This window comes from Anneissia japonica, unplaced genomic scaffold (assembly GCF_011630105.1).
Source record: "Anneissia japonica isolate Jap-2015-1 unplaced genomic scaffold, ASM1163010v1 scaffold288142_len361356_cov169, whole genome shotgun sequence".
NCBI lineage: Eukaryota > Metazoa > Echinodermata > Crinoidea > Comatulida > Comatulidae > Anneissia > Anneissia japonica.
The window spans coordinates 310,643-331,197 of record NW_022753229.1 but is presented as its reverse complement, the minus strand read 5'-3'; the positions used below and the strand labels follow the sequence as shown (position 1 = coordinate 331,197).

The window sequence follows — 20,555 nt, the reverse complement described above, 5'->3', positions numbered from 1 at the left end:
TAAACTGAATGTAATTATTTAAATAAATAAGTGATTATAACATCATTTTTTACAAAGAATATGTTAACCACCATCATCAACACACAATAATATAAATATTGCAAAGAACAACAAATAATGAAACAGAGCGATTATAGTGAAGTAAAAATGTGAATGTAAATTTACAATAACAAGAATAATGAGAAGGGTATAAAAATGATGAGAAATATTAGAAAATGAAATGAAAATGACTGATGAAAAACATGACACTTATTATATTTGCAGAAGCCATATATATAAATATGAATATATAAAAAATACACAAATGAGATAAAGATGCACATAATACAATAGACAAACATGAAATCACATGCACAACATACCTATACTCTACGTAACATAAGTACTACATCAAATTCAACATTATGGGATACAAAAAGAAAATATGGGATGTTGTGGGAATCAACACAGCAACTCCGAGAGCATTATTTCAATGCTATAATAGCTAAGCTAAAGCTTTTTATTTGAATTCCTAAGGGTTAAATATTTTCAGGACCCCAAGTAAAATAAACCTGTTTACTTTTTTTTTGCTATCCTCGGCAAAATCAACTACATAATTCTAAATAATATCAATAAAATTATTTGTTATCCATACTTTTGTAACCCCTATTAAGGGGACACTTTCAGAACCAAAGAAAGTGTCCCCTTATATAGGGGTGTCCTCTAAATAGGGGTTGGCCTTTAAAAGATATACTACCCCTCGTTTAGTGCCCAAAAAAGTGCCCTTTAATAGGAAGTTCTATTGTACATTATATTAAAATGTGTGTATATTGAAATAAATAAAAATATATGAATAAAATTATTGAATAAATAAAAATACAATAAAAAATTACAAAGAAATGTAAGAAAGTGTAAGAAAACATTCATATTTAAGTGCAAACACGTAAAACATAAACGCTTTCTACGATGTCCACTCATTACCTCTCGTGCAGCAGACATGAACATAGCATCCGTATCCGCCATTGTTCCTCCCGGATCAATCAATTTCCGTAGCTCCCCCTTCAATTTATGGATACTGCGAACAAGCTCATCAATGTCCTCCTCATCGTCTGATGTCGGAGGTGAGTTAAGTGGTGAACCAGGAGGGGAGGAGGTGGGTGAGGTCTGGGGTGTGTTCTTGACGGAGTTCCCTGGTGATGGCATAGGCGTGATCGACGCTGGAACTTTGAGTTGGATGTCGCGAGCTGGGGACGGGTGCTCGGATTTGGGACGCCCTAGGAGTCTAAAGGTAATGAATATTAATAGTTTTTTGATAAGTTTATTATTTCATTTATTTAATTATTTACTTATTCTTTTATTTATTTTATTTTTTCATTTATTTATTATTTATTTTATGAATCGACATCGTCCAAAGTATATTATCTTGAGTTTATATTCGTTATTTTATTTTATTATTTTGGAAATATGTTTGCCAGGATGGCTAAGACAATTAAAATTAAAACTAATAATATTTATTCTATTTTTATATTATTTTTGTTTTATTTATCATTTAGCTTTTAATTTAAAATTTTAGGTGTAAAATATTCATACATATACATTGTTTATGTTTATTCATTATTCTTCTAATTTTTTAAAGGTCAAACATGACAAAATAAGTTTTCTTTCTATTTTTTACCTTTATTACTATCTTTATTAATATTATTTTATATTATTGTTAATTTCTATAATATTACCATTATTTAAATAATCTGTGCATTTTGCATAAAAAAACAAAAAACTTTAAATAATAATAAAACTAATAATGGGGATTTATACAGCAGAAAAATTTATCTCAAAGAGAATGTTCATCACACTGCTCCAATTCATGAAAACCCAAAAAAAAGAAAACTGAAAAAGTGTGAACAGAAAATGATGTAAATTTAATTTTGTTTAATTGTCGTAGAGATATTCTAAATCATATTCAGTTATTAAAATTAAAGAGTAAATAATATTTGAGAATTTGCCAACATGCAACCACCTTGTATGCATATCAGTTCCCCATCATTCTCTTGGTGACTGAAAACTGAAGATGTACTTTATGTAAATCAAATACCATACAAAAATAAAATAAAGTACTTTTATATCCAAGCCCCGAAACATACTGTAGACTCAGAAGTACTGGGATAGTGTCCAGTGGAGTACATTACCATTGTAGTTACAATTATATTGTTAAGTATAACTTTATATATAAATAAAGTGAATGAATGAATGAATAATAGGAAAAATTAAAAAAATTTGGACAATTCATTATATAGGAACAACGATCCCATATTATAATCATCCAGTTATGAAAGTGAACCATAATGAAAAATGATAAATAGGTGGCGCACTCACATATCGCATGGCATTTGTGCTTGGGTTTTCTCGGAGCATTTCTTGTGACATATCAGTTTACAAACCTTACACTGGTAAGCATATTTTGTCCAGACCTGAAAAAACATAAATGAAACACTAATAATAGTGTTGTAAACAACATGTTGTCAAAGAATGTGGCACAGAGGTAAAGCTGTAAGCCTCAAATTAAAAAGTCAAGGGTTCAAATTTTAAGCTAAACATTTCATTTGATCAACTTTCTTTCTCTCCACCCAGAAGTATACAGTAAGTGGGTGTCTGGTAAGCAGAAGGGGTGGATTTAGTAGGGGGGGGGGGAAGGCGGGCTGACTTCCCGATCCCCTCTTTTTGAATGTAAAAAAAAAAAAGAAAGAAAAATAAATAAATTATTATTGATCACCCAAAATGCCTCGGAGGTTAAATTTCCCAGAACTTCCCTAGGGTAGTGTTGTTGATCACCACCCTCATTTCCGACATACCTAGATCCGCCCTTGCCAGGGGATAATGTGTTCCGTAGATGTTTCAATGCAATACAGAGTAATAATGTAAAGCAGAAGCACATACAAGCATCAAAATAATGATCCGCTAAAAGAGCATAATCAGCCGCAATAATGAAAACAAAAATACAATAATAAAAATAAAATTAAAACAATACATTCAATATTTTACTTAAACTAAATGTATTGAGGCATAGGGCCTACCTTTTTAGTGCAAAAGCCACATCGCGTTTGTGCAGCAAACTGCGTACCCACAAAAACATGTCGTTTAGTTGAAGTTAAGCTGAAGAGACAGAAAGCAAAAGTGCAGCAAAAGCACTGAATAACCACATTGCAAGAAGCACTATTGCAAATAATAAAATCTAAAGACTTTTCACATGGAAAAACAGGATTTGTTTGATTAGATATATCTGGTACAAGCATACACTATCAGACAAAGTCTGATAACATTTTTCTGAATCTGGCAGACAAAAATCTGATGGCATATGCCAGCTTTATAGCAGTTTAAATTTCATCCAGTTTAAAGTTCATCACTGGCTGACACAATTTGTTTGATCAGATATGCCTGATACATGCATACACTATCAGATACAATCTGAACAAACTTTTTCTGTTAAGCTCTGTCCACACTATCAAATTTTATGTGACAAATTTGTGTGATGTGCCCATATATGGGCATGATGATGTCATATCACACTTTTTTGTCACACAAAAGTTGATGTGTGGACTGAAGTTAAAGCCCTATTCCCGACAAAATTTCAGTTGTTAAGAAAAATCTTATTTTTATATGTTTTATAAAGATTTATAAATACAATACGAAATTGCTAGTTTAACTGAATTTAGACATTCTTAAACATGCAAAAAATGTAATATAGAACTGAAATTAGATTTTTTTTGTGTTCCACACAAAAAATAAATGTGGATGAATTTTTTGCTATGATTGACTTTGCGATAGGAATGCAAGGAATGGCGCTGGAAACATTACCTATCCAACACTCCTAGGCTAGGCCTAGCCTTACCTCGAATTAGGTTCTGTTATCACACATAAAAATGGACAACATGATATTTTCTGTTGCTAGTATTGACACTTGTAAAATATAATATTTCATAGGCATTATTTCAAATCTGTTAAAAAATGATTCTGACTGAGATTTTGACAATTAAACAAACATATCTGAGGCCTACTCGATCGACCGCAGTGTGCGAGATGCGAAGTACAAAAACTAATTTCATTAGAGAGTGTGCACTTTATTGACTGTATAAAGTATACATAAAAATGTAAGCATTACAGCGGATGCGATCTACAACCTCTGAATTTGACTAGTAACGAAGAATTTGTTGAGAAAATGGTAATCTCGTATGAGAAATAGTCTGTATTTTTCATATTTTTTATTCTTTTAAAACTAAAATTTATGCCAATATTTTTCCATATTTTTCTATAATTAGAGTAATACATATGCACTTTTTCTAAAAAAAACCTCTTTTTTAGTGAAATTTTGCCGGGAATCTTTAAGCATGGTCTCACAGATAAATATTTGTCAGATTTTTTTTTTTCCCCACATTTTTTGTATTGCACTTATCGACATACTCCTATGGAACTTTCACATAACATATAAATACCAATCTTTGTCAATAATTGCTTACAGTGCATAGTTCTGAAAAGGTCTGTTGTTTTTGTTGCTAACTATTGTTTAAAAAATTTCATCTTAAAAAATGATCAAATTCAACATGTTCTGTCACCTCAATTCATCTGGTCTTGTCCGTTTTTTAACGTTTGGTTGTTGCCTGAGATCATTCTGTGACTCAAGACGGTGTGACCTTAATTCGTCCATTTTTGCATTTATTTCTTCCAAGGTGAATTCTTGTCGTTCTAACGGGCTGTGATGGAAGCCCAGGGTTATGTCACCATAACAAAGGTTGTTTTCAAAACCAGAGTGACGGTAGAGATTTGCATATGCTGGATGTCGGCTAAAGATGAGAAAGAATTTATAGTTTATTATAATAAGAGTCAATATAGATTTACATGTTTAATCAGGATTTTGTAGTATTGTCTGTTTCCATAGTGTTGGAAAATGCTTTTCTATTATAATAAAAGTCAATGATTGAGAAATACTCAGGGAGACTGAGTATGTGGTCCACATATGTGCCTAATCCAATGACCTGGGGCGGATTGCTATTAGCGGTCTTTAGCCGGCTATAATCGTGACGTCACAACTGGTCTATGATTATAGATCATTGCTATACCGCGGTCTAACCAGTTAGCCGTCTTAAATTTTAAAGCCTACTCGGAGGAGGCTTAAAATGGTCTTAAATCATTTTCATCATGGCGTTCTGTTGATTAATTCAACAGTGCAATGGAAAGACCTAGATCATCAAAGTTGGAGAATCGAATGACGAATATTCCGCATGCTTCTCAGCGTCTGTGAAAATAGGTCTACGTTAATTTACTTTCACTTCGATACATTTGCGTGCGTCGAGCATGCATGACGTCGCCCCAAATCTTATGTTACCAGGGAGTGCTTGTTTGCATTTCAATACTCAAAGCGGTCTTAGGGAAGTTTTATAGTAATGGTCTTAGAGGAATGACTTTAGTAAGGCTGTCAAGTGATAAATCCGGCTTTAATCGAAAAGTTAAGACTACCAGTTAGGACCGTTTTATAGCAATCCGCCCCTGGGTTAATAATGTGAAGCGCTTAGAGGTCTTGTTGGCATATATCATTATATGAAGTCTACCATATGATTATACTGTTAGCCCTCTAATTCTAGAGACCACTTCGGGACATGAAAATTTAGGGTGGTCTTGGGGTTTAGCCTCCAGCTTAGAGGGTTAGCTTCGTGTTGGATTGATGATTATTTGGTTCTTTAAAAAAGTGGTCTTGATTTAGAGGGGTTTAGAGGGATTTAGAGGGGTTTAGAGGGATTTCAGAGTACGAGTTTCTGTATACCTTGCTCCAGCTTTCTGTTGAGGGGGAAACAACTTGTAGATTTCCTGGTGCTCGCCTGATAATGTTGTTAAGCACTGGAGGGCTACATTCATCAGCGGCACACTGGCATAACCAATTGGGATGTCTCTTTCACCAAGCTGACCTTTGACACGATTCCAGATGCATACATTAAGGAATTTATCTGAGTCATCTAAGTCAAATTCAAATAGCTCATCCCAGTTGATGTCCTGTTACAAATAGAAAATAAAAACCATTCTTAATTAATTTTTACAAGATTATTTAACGATAGGTGAATAACCCAACATAGTTAACTCTGGTATAAGCTCACCCACTTTGAACACAAAATTGGGCCAATTTTGTTTTATTTTTTTAATTTATTTTACTTTTGGGGAAGGTGGGCTTATAACTGGGAATCCCTTTTCAATCACAAGGCAATTTTTTTTATCACTGCATGCATAATTAAAATCCTATATTTAATGTTTTTAGATTATTTGTAAAAGTCAGCCAAGCTACTCTGTGGTACATAAAGCAGCATAAAGCAGGGGGTGGGCTTATACTCGAGATGGGCTTACACCTGAGGACCTTCGGTACTTACTCTAGAGGCGGGCATACAAGATGTTTGGAAATCTTCCTTTTTCTGCGTTGGCCTAGTTTCACCTGTAGGTGCGTCAAAAGCATCTTCAAGAAAGTCCGGCGGACAACTCGCTAGACTTATTGTATCAGCATCAGGGTCACTTGGCAAGCCGTTAAACGGCAAGTTCTTGGTGTGTTCACGTGCTACAGGCTGATTTTTGGAAGCCAACTGTGTCAACTTCTCCGACTCTTTCAAAAACGTTCCTAGGCTATGCGTGCTCTCACTCTTTAAATCCATATATGATTCCATGCTTGAATCCATGGCTCCCCAAGAGGCACGCCGTTTGTGCTGTGACTGTCCTTCGGGAAAGGCCCTTCGCCGTAACACAGGGGAAATGCTCTCAGACAGGCTTGCAGCGGCAGCGGTCACCTGCTTTGGTAAGGAATCTTGTGTACTATAGCCAAGTGTTGTTATTGTATCATTGATAAAGTCATCATAATCATTTTCTTGACTGTGATCCACAAATTCAACTCTGCCATCCACTTGGTTTACGCTTGTGTCTATCGGTTGTGTAGGTCGTTGAACCCGTAATTTGCACCTGTAAAAGCAAACAGCATTCAATAATGAACACTGAGTAAAGCGTCATAGACAAAATGACAGAGAAGAGTTTGCCAGGTATCACAGAAGTAAACAAACTATATAAGATGTGTTAAGAATCCTGGCATATCTATGGGCCCCCCAAAAAAGCTTGCATATCCCCAAGCACTCCCCCATTGAAAGTGTCCCGAGAAAAAATAGCATGCTAAAGTTGTTCACTTCATAGCTCCCCTTCACATAATCATCAAGCCCCACCAATCCACCTTTGTGCTCCCATCAGGGCCCTCCCCCCCCCCCATTCTATACACGATATTCCCCTGACTAAAGACTTTGAATTCTGTATTTGAATATGTTACTGAGGATCACTGAGGTTATTTGTGTTTCTATACCACTGCATAAAATATTAATTATTTCTTACATTTTTGTATTATTAAATGGTTAGTTGACTTGCTCAATTTTAACTTATTAACTTACTTTTCTTTGGAATTCTTGATTAACTTCATAGCTTCTTTACCTGAAGTTACGTCTATACCATTTATGGATAGGAGAACATCACCCTAAAGAAAATGAGAACATAAAAAAATTATTTTGTGTATTTAATACACTTTCACTATTAATCTCTCCAACAACATCAACATATCATTTGCTTTGATTTGATTTAAATACACCTAGATTAAAACCAAGATATAACCTTAAGCTTTGGTATAACTATATTAAGGTATAACCTAGATAAAATCAAGGTTTAAATTTATAACCAAGGTTTATCCTAGATATAACCAAGTTAGGAGCAGCACATCCAAGATGTCTTAGCCAGGGTGGTGTAAAGGTCCAATCAAGGACCTATTTTAGGCAGTAGGTCTGAAAGGGGGGAAGGGCGTTTCTAAAGTATTGTAGGTCCAGGAGGCGGGAGCTGTAGCTTCTTTAATCTCGTATATGTAATTTTTTGCACTGAAGATATTTTGGCTCTTGCCATGGACTGATGGTAGTGGTGGGGGAAGGGGAGTTTAGCATCCCTCTGCCCACTCCCAGGATCCCAGGATCCACCACAACAATTAAAAGCCATAAACTAAGATATAACCTAGATATAACCTAAATGTATTTCTTACCCTTTTTAATTCTGTTAAACTAGCTGGAGAGTTTGTTTGGATGGACTCGATTACCACCTCAGATTCATCTGGTGAACTGCTAAACATAACTCCTATTGATTTATTATTCTTCTGAATCTCAACTTCGTAGACCTCCCCTGGGTATCGACGGAAGATGTCTTCATGTTTAAGTGCAGCAGAATCTTCGAAGGAAAAAGATGCAAATTGAATCACACAGTTAAAGGAACACCCTAATGACTTTGTCCATAATATAACCATCCATAATATGATAAATGTATTTGTTCATAGACTGTGAGAAAATCTACTTTTTTTCAGGTAAGGATACAGAAGTCTTTGATTGAGTAGAGGTGAAATTTAACTAGGAATGGTGCCTGTTAAAAATCAACACAAAAATTTAGATTAGGCCCAGATGGGTACTACACTGGGAGACAATCCTGTACTCCTTTTGTATAATTTACTGAGTATATTTTATATGCATATGTGGTATTGAATACACAGGACCAACTACTGAATGCTCCATCCAAAGGACGAGCATAGACACAAAGAGTGTCCTACAAAAGGACATAAGCATAGCAGGCATTGAACTTGGTCCCAAAGTCCAACCCCTTGCCGCAGCATGTTCCCCCTCCCCCATTTCGTAGATTATATTTAATAAATGGCTTATAAATCAAATGTTAGTGTGCACACATGGTGGGTGTCAAACATCTGTGTATGCAAAGAGGTATGACACAATAGTCTATTTTATGAAATGTTTTTCTCTGTTAAATTATTGAGCTAGTTTCTGCTCTGTCATACCATCCTTCTTTTCAGTTTCCAAATATGATATGCAGCTACAGTAAATAGTCACATGATAATAATGCAGAACATACCAACTGCAATGGTACAATAAACCTCTGAATCTTCATTGTTGATGGCAAGCCTGCTGCCCTCTATCACAACTACTGTCATCTTGCCGACTACAAGTCTCGTCTCGTGCAGGTACATATCCGCATTGGCGTGAGGTGGCACTGCTTTCACAAAGAACGGTTTATAGCGCATCTTATAGTTTGGTAATGTGTGTTTCTTCTTCAAGGTTTTTTTTAGCTGAAAAAGAGAGATTTCTATTTAAAAACCATTTTAATACTTATAGCTTTGTCTATCAGGTTTTAAATGACAAATATTTGCAAGTTGCCCATAAATAGATGTGATGTGATATCATCATGACCATATATGGGTGTGATACGACATCATCATGCTTATATATGGGCATTGTGCACAAAGCTATAATATTATATATCATAAAGTAAATTTCAATTGTTGTATTTAGTAGCTAGGAAAATATTGGTTGTGCCTCGCAAGCCCCCCCCCGGCAGCTGGAGTCCAATGCCTCACTTGATGATGAATTGGGCCGTACAGTGGGACGCAATGCCCTGCCCCTTTTCGGTCTTATTTTACCATGTTGTACAATGTACATGGAACGGCTGGCTTAAATGTTTTCCATGTATTTCACAGGGATAGTAGCTTAATCGAACCAAGTACACAAGGATTGTCACGGTTCAGTGAACACACTGTGACCTCAATATAAAAGAATAATTAGCATATATCTTTTAAATTTAAACTTCTTTCAATTCCCTTAAGCTGTGTTTTTTTAATAGAGTGTAAAATAACAAATGCAAGTTATGATGTATGTGTTACAATTGCTTTCGTTGAAATGTATGCAATGAAAATAAATTTAATGTGCATGTTCATAAAATAATGACGGTTGGAATATACCATATATTGAACCAACATCATAAGGCAAGAATTTGTTTATACCTTGTCCAGCGAAAACCTGCCGCTCACCAATATTGATGATTTCAAATAAAAATAAAATTTCATTTTTTGCCCTATTAGCGCACCCGTCACCACAAAAAATTGACACTTGAGAAAAAAATGAAAGTTTTCCTTTAATTTTTATTACGCTCTTTAATATCTTTATTTCACTCGTATTTTAAATAAAAAGGAGGCAAGCCTGTAAACTGATTCTGGAAACTAACTTAATTACAAAAACTTAAGATAACAATAATATCTTCATCATAAAAATATTAAGAATAATAATAATAAAAGTAATGATCTTGAGGATGACACCATGAAGGAATCGAAACGTGGATCCCTTCCCAGAAGTCGAGAGAAAGTTAGGCGAGGCCTATAGGTTTTTTTATCGCTGCCTTGATATTTTCAAAAATAAAATAAGTATATTCCTTCCTAACTATATAAAATTACAGCATTTAAATATCCAATTATACACTGTTTAAATTCACCAATACAATTTTATTTTTACTTTGTCCTCCATCTGGATGCTTTTGGCACAACCATTTGCCAAAAAAGAAAACAAAATTTTATTTTTTTTTCTACCCTCCTCTGACGATCATTAAAAAAATAAGTTCGCGAAACAAAGTCTAAAAAAAAGACAGAAAATGGAATTGGAGCTCAGTTAAAATATTTTCCTTCTAATCCCAAGCTTCTGGATTTAAGTCGTGCAAAGTGAAAGGATTTTCCTCAACTAAAACAGTTCCACCCCTAAGCCTCACAATAAAACTTTTAATTAGTTTAAGTTGAGCATTATTGATGTATACGTCTCAGGGGTCCCAAGTTGGAAGAAGTCATTTCCGGGAGATCTGTGGGTGGGTGAGGAGTCGAAGAGTGGGGGAGCAGGGAGGGACTTTCATAGACAGCAGGTCTGAACTACATCAGCCCCCACCATAGTGATTGGGGCTGGGGTATGATTGTGGCACCTCAGGATGTATAATTTTCGAGTATATATTTTCGTGTATAAATTTTCTACCACATTTTTTTGTGATTTTGAAATTTTTGGGGGTCAAACACATTTAATTTTAATTTGCTGCACATAGTGATACCTATTTCCACAGACTTCCGTGAGAAAAATTGATAATAAAGTGCCAGTGAAAACATGTAAAATTATGAATTTGCGAAGAAGGGTTAAATTTGCTATTGGCAATCATTTCATCAAACAATCAACCAATCAGTCACTCAATAAACCAATCAAATTAATCGCTACATTTATATGGCCAATGTGCCTTAAAATGAAAGTAATTATGAAAGTAATTGTGAAATAATATGATACTGAATAAATTTGCTAATGACAATCATTTCATCAATCAATCAACAAATCAGTCAATCAATAAACCAATCGATTAATCGCTATTATACAGCCAATGTGCCTTAAAATGACTATAATAAATTAAATAAAAAGGTATGTATGATATCTTCTAGGAAGATTTTTTTTTTTTTAAATTAAATAAAAAGGTATGTATATCTTCTAAGAGGATTTTTTTTTAAAAATTATATAAAAAGGTACATATGATATCTTCTATGAAGATTTTTTTTTTTAAATTAAATAAAAAGGTATGTATGATATCTTCTATGAAGATTTTTTTGTTTTTAAATTAAATAAAAAGGTATGTATGATATCTTCTAGGAAGATTTACAAAAACAATTTTTTACACATTGATGTTTGTGATTCCTGTTTGTTCTCTGCCTGGTGTTAGACACTGTGCCTTGAGCACCAATTTCGCTTTAAAAATCGTTATTATTATTATTAATATTAGATGTCATTCCCGTCTGAAGCACAGCAGCAGCCAATTTATGGAACCCTGTACCAGCTAACTCTATTTAAATGTTAAAGGTTATTCATTTATATTGCGCAAAATACGAGAGTCTCTATGCGCAGAACAAGTGAGCAGATGTAACTAGAAAATAAAAAAGAAAATGCAAGCCAGCACCCAAACTGCAGTATGGGGATACGCCCTCGTCGCTCTGTTTAGTACCAGTTTTTAAATAAGTAGTTTTATTTTAGAAATATTGTATATTGAAATTGATATGTTAATTAAATTTTATAAGAGTGAAAAATTCCGCGAATGGTATAGTTGTTTTTGAAAATTTAAGACTAATACTCTCAAGTAATATAACGATAAATAAATTTTGTGGGTTTCTGATATTTTAATATCCAACTTGTTTTGTGATTCAAGTATAGAATAATAATACCATAACATTGTCTCATTTATATTCAGATCACACTCGTCATTTCAATGTTTCATGCCAAGTGTTTTTATACATAATATTATGAAAAACAAAATGGCATTGAATAATAATGTATCCGGGTGACCCCTTGATCTTGTGGCTATTGTAATTTTGTCCATAATACTTTGATAGGCTAGCCTCTCTTACCCATGAGACTATTGTGATGCATTGCTGTCTACGTATAATAGCTTTCAACTACATGGAATTTGTACCACTTCAACTATTGTTTAAGTATTTTTTTTTGTTTGTAATGGATATATGCATTCACACAAAGAATTCACAATATGTTCAAATAAAAAAAGGCTCAGGGGTATTCTGGGTGTAACAAACAATGCTTCAATAGAATGTATGAAGTCACTAGAATTTTTCATAAGGATTAAAAATATATTTGTGGTAGAACTTGTAAACGAATTCTCAAAAAGCAATCAAAACATTGAATTGTTCATATGAAGATGTATTGTCCCTAAAAAAAATAACAAAAACAATCATAAACCAACTAATTTTGAAATTAATATGCATTTTCTTTCTAAATAAGGAGTAGTGGAATATTTGCTTTGAAGTAACATAAAAATTATCAACTTGAACATAAATATTAGTGTATTTATAAAATTTTACCCAGATTTTTATACCGGAATATCATGTTTATGTTATTTTTTAAGGTAAAATTATGGGTGAACATTTTAAAAATGTATCTATGCTTGAATAGATAATTTGTAGGTTTTCAAAATAAACAATCTAACTGATTTTTATGATTTTAAAATTACTTTTTCAGGAGACAATACATCTTTAACAATCAGCTCAAAGTTATCATCTTCCTTATGAGAAACAGAAACAAAAATATTTTGGATTTTGTTGATTTAGAGATCCTGACCCACTTAAATTACAGTTTGTTAAAATTACACAGAAAATTCAAATTTTGTTAGATAGTAATTGTTGAGCTTCTTGATGTTTGTATTTATAATTATGATAATTTTATTTATAATTGATTTGATTTGAAAATATAGATTTTATATCAAAACACTCACCTGATTGACAATTAATGACCCTAACTGTGGAAAAGTTCTTCCTTCAAAATGTGATTTCACTTCAAATTCTATTTCTGGTTCCTGGATAAAAAAAAAATATAAGAGAGTATATTGCTGTAGTTACCATTGTAATTTTATTCACTTCTTACATTTTTTTATTGTCTCACTTTAGAATTGTTTTTCTTAGATGTTTTTAGTGGCGTATCTAGAAGTCTTGAATGGGGGGGGGCTGACGGGGGGGCACGAAGGTGAAGTGGGGATCGATGATCAGTTGAGGGGAGCTAATTCGCAAAATATGGTGATTTTAGGGGATTTTTAACTACTTGACTGTGATTTTTTTGGAGGGGGAAACTGGGAGGGGGACGAGTAATTTTTTGGGAGGTGTGCGCCCCCTAGATACACCACTGGTTGTTTTATAAAGATATCATGAATATATTGGCTACCATATGGTACATTACATTGGTTACCATAGTAACATACATTGGTTAGTGTAATAATTGGTATTGGTTAATTTATGAAATAGAAATGCTTTCACCACCATAGTGATTGCTCAATACAGTATATATTATTCAGTTCAATATATTATAAAAGAAAAAAAAAACAACCTAATTAATCTATGTTGCTCTAGCTACAACCTGTAATAGTCCAGACTAATTATGGCAACTAGTTGATGTCCATTGAGTTAATTCGAGTCGCAAGTGCGACATAAGCTTAGCTTAAGGATATAACAGTTAATTCAAACTTTATATATTTATAATTTTATATTTATTGTAATTTGATGAAATCAATGAAATTTTAGGTGTTCAAATTAAGTTTAGTAATATTTCAATGAGCTAATACTTTTTATGTATTTTTAATGTTTTGTCTTTACAAGTACAGTACAGTAAATAAAAAAAAAAATTAATAAAATATCGGAATGGAAAGAATGATGTGTGCTGATGGAAGGGAAAAGGTGTTTCAATTAGAAAGATTGTGGAGTTTCTTATACTAAGGGTATTCTAGTTGCATTTGGGTTTATCAAGCTTGAGGTCAAGGGTTCATATCTCTCGCTGTGCATTTTGCTTGTGACCTTAGGCAATTAGGATACTTTATCCACATTTGTCAGAACATTATTAATTAATATTGATGATTGTATTGATCATTATAGAGTAGTAGGCATTATTATTATTATTATCTCCGCCATGAGATATATGTTTTCATGTAAGTTTATGTGTGTGCGTCACATTTTGGTGTTTTTTTCTGTGGTTTTTTGCACAGACATAATTGAAAATTACAGGGAGTGTTTGAGGTGATTAAATTTTGGTGACCATCTGAAGTAGAGTTTGGATATGAGAACCATTTGAAGGTACAAGGAAGAAATTTTGAAGTGTTGGTGATGATCCAAACTCAACTGTGCATTTGAGGGCCAAAAGCAGAATAGGTTGTCATGTTTTAATAAAGAAGTGTGTCAATTTTGGTCAAGATTCGAAGTAGGGCGTGGATATGATGAATATTTAAATTAGAGCAATTACAGTAAAGGCATTTTATATGTACTAACTTCATTTTTTTCGGAACTTATTGGGAATATTTTTAATTCATCTTTACATTTTAAACATGTGGCACTAAAAACCAAATCCCCATATTTCTATTTAAAAATATTTCCATTCCAACACCAATACATTGCACGTATTTTGTTAATCTGCTATAAGAGTAAAACTTGCCAGTAAGTTAAGCCAGAACATGTCAGGAATTGGCAGATGTACAACTGATACAATAAAAAGCATTCGAAAAGTGAAGTGTGTTTTGGTGGCAATTATGGACCATTCAAAGCAAAACGCCGCAGATATTTCAACTCATCTAAATGAAACTTTTGTGGCTGTGGGCGGAGATATGCTCTCTACTGAGTGCTCTTGTTAATATCATTATTACTATCGTATATTATTCAGTATTATATTACTTCTGTACAAATCTAAAAAACCTTTTATGCTAATGATCATTAGCAGTAGGTGTTGGCGTATTAGGCTAATTGAGTGAACTCATTTGCATCATTTCATTTTACCTTATTTTGCCAGTTACAGTAGCTCCCTGTACTTATTCATCGAACCCTCCCATTTCACCTTTGTACTACTCCCCCCTCCCCAACCCAATCCCATTTCAGTCCTCTTAGATACACCACTGGTGCCTGGTCTCAAATGCTGATATGCTGATTACAGCTGCATCATTATAATTTGCTCCCTAAGGGAACTGAGTATGTGTTCCATCAGTAATTGATTCAATGATGTGGTAATAATGTGAAGTGTAGAGAGACCTTAGTATATTATTACTGTATTAAGGAATAAGAGAAAACCAGAAGAGGTTTATATGACAGGCCACAGTATATAGATGGGGCGGAAGCAAGGGGTGCAGACAATGTGCTCGCACCCCCCTAAATGTATTAAGAAAAATAATTGTTGTATTGTATTGTTGATATGAATTACCGATAAAATTTTTAAGGTGCAATTTCTGGGCATCTAGTGGTCCATATTCTCAAAATTTTCTCGACCATGGTTGGGGCTGATGTCGTGTGGACTCTGACGCAACCCCTACCTCAAAATCCTGCATCCACCCCAGCACAGGAAGCGAGGCATTCTACGATTGAATTTTATTTGATTTGAATCTATTTAACCATCAGAGTAAAATGTAAAAACAATAAAAGACAAATCCAAATACAAATACAATTGAAAACTCTGAAAGCAAGGAATAGCGAAAAAAGGTTTCAAAGAAACAAGTTCTCGTGATATTCAAAGCTCTGCTGAGGGCAGTATAATAAAGGCAGTAGAATATATTGGCCCTAACGGCCGCCCATACAAAAAAAGATCTATTAATCAAACAGCCAAATGTTTCTAGAGCTCCTTATCTGAGCTAAAAAGAAAGAAAATTGGATTTTTTTTTATATTGGCACAATATAACCCCACACTACACAAAACAAAATTCATCTTTATATTTTACTGATTGTGATTTTTTTCGCCATATCTATTTTAATATCATGTGATTCATCATCTTCTTATTGCATATGCAATACTTTGAAAATAAATGTGTCTTTTATGAGAAGAACCCAAAAGCAATATATCAGGTCGGTAGAGAAACTGAATGGTAATTGGAAGGTCTTGGGTTCGATTCCTGACAGAAACAATACAGGCAATTTTTTCAAAAAATACTGTTTATGTGAATAAACACCCCGGGAATTTATATGAGGCTCTGAAGGGGGAGTTTAGAATGGGGGGGGGGGAGTTTATTTGAATAAATACGGCATTTATAATAATCGAAATAGTATCATCTTGCTCTTCTCTTGCTGAATTTGATTGGCATTTGCAGGAGAAATAATAATTGAATAAGTCTAATTTAATGCTAAATTGTCTTATGAGGAAAGCTAATGTTAAGTTGAAGTCATAGAGAACCGTCAAATTAAACCTCAAGGGCATTTATCAAGGAACAAACAACTAATTTCCAGAATAAATGACACACTTATCTCGCACTGCATGACATAAATTATGTCCTTCTTATCTCGCAAAATGTTCAATCTTGTGCCTACAGGATAATCTGTACTGCCAGGTATCTCATAGATACCGACTGCCAATGGAGTAAAATACTCCACTCTGTAATGTACTGTAACTGACATCATGTCATCTTTATCTTGCAGAAATTCTAAATTTCGCACTGCATAAACTGTGCTTTATATCTTATGGAAACTAAAAATTTAATATTTTTTATAGACATAATAATGTTAAATGCCTATTTTAATTAAAACCTTTGAATATCTAAAGCACTGCGATATCCTTGGATATTACAGAGGCTATATAAATACCTACATTCATTAATATTATTAATATCATTATTACAAATATTTCTATTATTACTAATAACAGACAGTAATAAAAAAAATTGTAATATTTTACTTTTTAAATGTTGATATTATTTATATCATTATAATTTTTTTTTCAACATGATAAAATTCTAATAAAATGGTATATTAATAATATAATAATAATTCAAATTCAAATTATTTGAGCAAAATTCAATACAATACATAAAACATAACAATGAACAATGATAAAAATATATTTCTGTTGGGGTCCCATAAATAAAAGTACTTCATAAAGGTTGGTTAAAAATTAAAACTAACATTAAAATTTGTTAAAATCCTTTACAATTATTTATAATAATAATAATAATAACAATAATAATAATAATTTATTATTATTATTAGAGCATTATCGGTTTTCTTTGTATTGTGTTTATTATTACTATAAAGGCCATACTAATACTCTGCTTTGTAAATTAATATCATTATAATTATTCCTATTTTATCATTATCATTAATATTTATTATCGTTATCAACTTACATCATAAAAAGAAAACGACCAATGAGAATATGGTATTCTTGTGAACTGTAACCTCGCCCTGCCCCTCAATTTCTTCACTGTAACTGATATATACGCTGATGTGCCAAATGCCAGATCAACATCAACGGTTACACGAAATCCTCCTCCGTATTCGATTTCCACGGCAACATCAACTTCCTGAAATGAAAGATGCATGAAATTTCATGTTATCATTAATCTTGGTGAGGATGTCATTAAAGGCTTAGATGCAAGATGCAGATAAAATAGCCACTTTATGAATATGTTTCAAAGATTAGAACTGATCTCTAACTTCTAGAATTCATATCCAAACTTAAGCCAGGAAAATGGAAAAGATATTCACATACATAAACTACAACAGTCACTCTATAACTTCCTTGGCAGAGGGAATAAAAATAAACTGAAAAACACAGGTTTAGATGTTTGAATAATTGAAATATTTCACTAATTTCAGTGCTTACCTCAGGTACAACACATGGTTCCCTGGGAGTTGCTTTACACAATACAACATCTTTGATCGTTGGGAATGTTGGCCCAAGACAATAGTCGCGTACCTGTGGAAAATAAACATGACCAATTCATCGCTGTAATTGTATTGATATTTGTATAATAGATGAACCTTTTCCTACAAGGATCTGTGATCCATTAGACACTACTGTACATAAATATGGTTTTGATTATTCATTTACTTTTTTTAATAGCATACCAACCCTTTTGCAGGGAAGGCTGAGGAGATGAGAGAGAATTTCTAAGTGATGTGTTCAGAAAATAATCATGTGACAGTAGTATGTATGAGATACCAAGTGAACCTTTGCTAAAATAGCACATACACCAGTGTGTGGGGGAGGTGAGCTCCAATTATGCATTTCAAATTCAACTGTAATTTTTAAAATAATCCCATACAGTTTTAATGATTTAGCATTTTTTAGCTATTTTGTGTATCATAAAATTGTCATTTGCAAGTTAAAAATAAATTTGATTACTTTTATTTGAGCAATTTAATACATTGTATCTTGTTTGATATAATAACAAATTGTTGTATTAATAATTATTAACCCCATCATTCACTGAAATTAACATTTTATTACATGAAAAAAAAATCTTTTAAATTCTCTTTAGATTATGTAAATGCTATACATGAATAATATAAAATCTTTCTTAATATCAAACTGGTTTTTTTTTTCAATCCACCAGTGTGAGTCCAACACACAAACTAATTTCAGAGATTTGGAATAACCTTAATTTGCGAGCTTACAGAATTTTCTTCTGGGGTTCGATTGAGGTACTTTTGATTATCATAACAAGAAACAAATAAAAATAGTTTATTAAAATCATAAGGTTATTATTCTGAGCCTCTCTTCTCATGAAAATTAATGTTTGTAGAAATCCATGACAAAAAACGGGATCGTAAAACTGTAAGGTCATAAACATTGTGAAGTTTATACATACATTATTTTTATTGCAAATGGATCTTTTATATAAACTAATAAACATATTCCTACACAATGATAAATACGAAGCACTTGAAAAGGGAGTTTAATCACATTTTTTTTACCTTAATCTGTTCTAACAAACGACCTGCTGTTTTGCTTCGCAATAACTCATCAAATTCTACATTCATTTTTTTGATAATCCATGTTCGGACTATGATAGTGTCTTTCATTTCACGAAACAGGAATGCGATAAGAGTGTTGAGGGCATTGCATGATTCGTGTTTGCCGAGCAAAGATGAGTTTGAAAGATGCTGAAATATATTTAAAAAAAAGTAAACGAATCATTAAAACAATTAATATAATAACAAAAATTACTTCATTTGTAATTTGTATTTTTGTAAAAAGCAATACAGTAAAATAAAAATAAATAAATAAAAAATTAACAATACTGTACTAAAAATACATATATTATATTTACAAGTACAAAAATAGGCCAGGTATGAACTATCAAAAAACTTAAAAATCAAGTATATAAAAGGGAAAAAATGATTGAACAGGCTAAGTAAAAAAAGGTGTTTTTGTACCAAAAACTCCGTCAGCATTTTCAGATCAGGTGGTTATGCCACCAGTGAAGTCAGCATTTTCCCCAAAAGATGGTTCATTGTACCCACCTGGATGGGCCACACCCACGTAAGCCACACCACGGGGCTGAAGTTACAAAATGTGGCCTGAAATCATAAACTCTGAAGGCTGATTTCTCATATATTGTTCTTTAAGCAGCTGTGTGATTAAACGCTTGTAACTTCATAAGGAAATGTACGATTTGAATGATTTTTTTACCATTTTATAGCTATTATTTTACTCTCCAACATTGTATTAATAACTCAAAATCGTTTTTTGCGACGAGTGACTGGTTTGGCTTGTCTTTGCCACAAATATTAGGTCATATCACCTCTGGATGCCTGAAAATGTCATTCTAAGATCAGCTGTCTCTGATTTAGAAAATTATTCTAATCAATATTTTCCCACTCACTGGTGCAAGCCTGGGTCATGCGGCTCTAAACTTTATACTGCCATAGAATCTGATCTAGACATGCCAAAGTAGAGGAATATCTTATTCCAGCTAAATATGCAAATAGAATGATTTATTTTTACAATAATGTGTAAAAGGAGCAGTAATGTGAAACTAATGTTTTCATCTAACTTTATTTCTGCCAAAATTCTGCTTTTATTATTTTAACTGCTTTTAATGTCTTAATATTTAAAGTCCTCTAATAATGTGTTAATATTTTAACATGCTTTTAGTTCTACATTTTAACATTTTATCAATTGTCAGTATATCTTGGTGATTATAATTTTAGCAGCAGATTTTAGACAATTTAATGTACTGTAATGTTGTGCATGTACAATCAACCAAAGTTTGAACCATGTTTATCTTTTACGCTGTATTTGACCAACACACAAATCTTCTTCTTCCTCCGTAAATTTGCTGCCTTCATCTTATTGAAGATTCTGCATCTATCTACAAGGTCATGCTTGTTTGAGTTTGCTACCATGTTGTTAATTTATATTTCTATGAATGTACAGTAT

At 32.9% G+C, this 20,555-nt stretch overlaps 1 protein-coding gene across 1 annotated transcript in view; it reads right to left on the bottom strand.

Annotated features, from left to right (window-relative positions):
* Positions 1-20,555, bottom strand: part of LOC117122764 (PDZ domain-containing protein 8-like) — a 29,659-nt gene that overhangs the window by 3,267 nt on the left and 5,837 nt on the right. The window contains exons 3-15 of the mRNA XM_033268506.1: positions 19,088-19,276; positions 17,994-18,086; positions 17,515-17,691; positions 13,153-13,233; positions 8,938-9,151; positions 8,069-8,250; positions 7,437-7,519; positions 6,387-6,963; positions 5,792-6,018; positions 4,587-4,814; positions 3,051-3,129; positions 2,353-2,447; positions 961-1,261 (exon numbers count right to left, since the gene is read on the bottom strand). Of these exons, the coding sequence (XP_033124397.1) occupies positions 961-1,261; positions 2,353-2,447; positions 3,051-3,129; positions 4,587-4,814; positions 5,792-6,018; positions 6,387-6,963; positions 7,437-7,519; positions 8,069-8,250; positions 8,938-9,151; positions 13,153-13,233; positions 17,515-17,691; positions 17,994-18,086; positions 19,088-19,276 (2,526 nt within the window). The remainder of the gene's footprint in view (positions 1-960; positions 1,262-2,352; positions 2,448-3,050; positions 3,130-4,586; positions 4,815-5,791; positions 6,019-6,386; positions 6,964-7,436; positions 7,520-8,068; positions 8,251-8,937; positions 9,152-13,152; positions 13,234-17,514; positions 17,692-17,993; positions 18,087-19,087; positions 19,277-20,555) is intronic.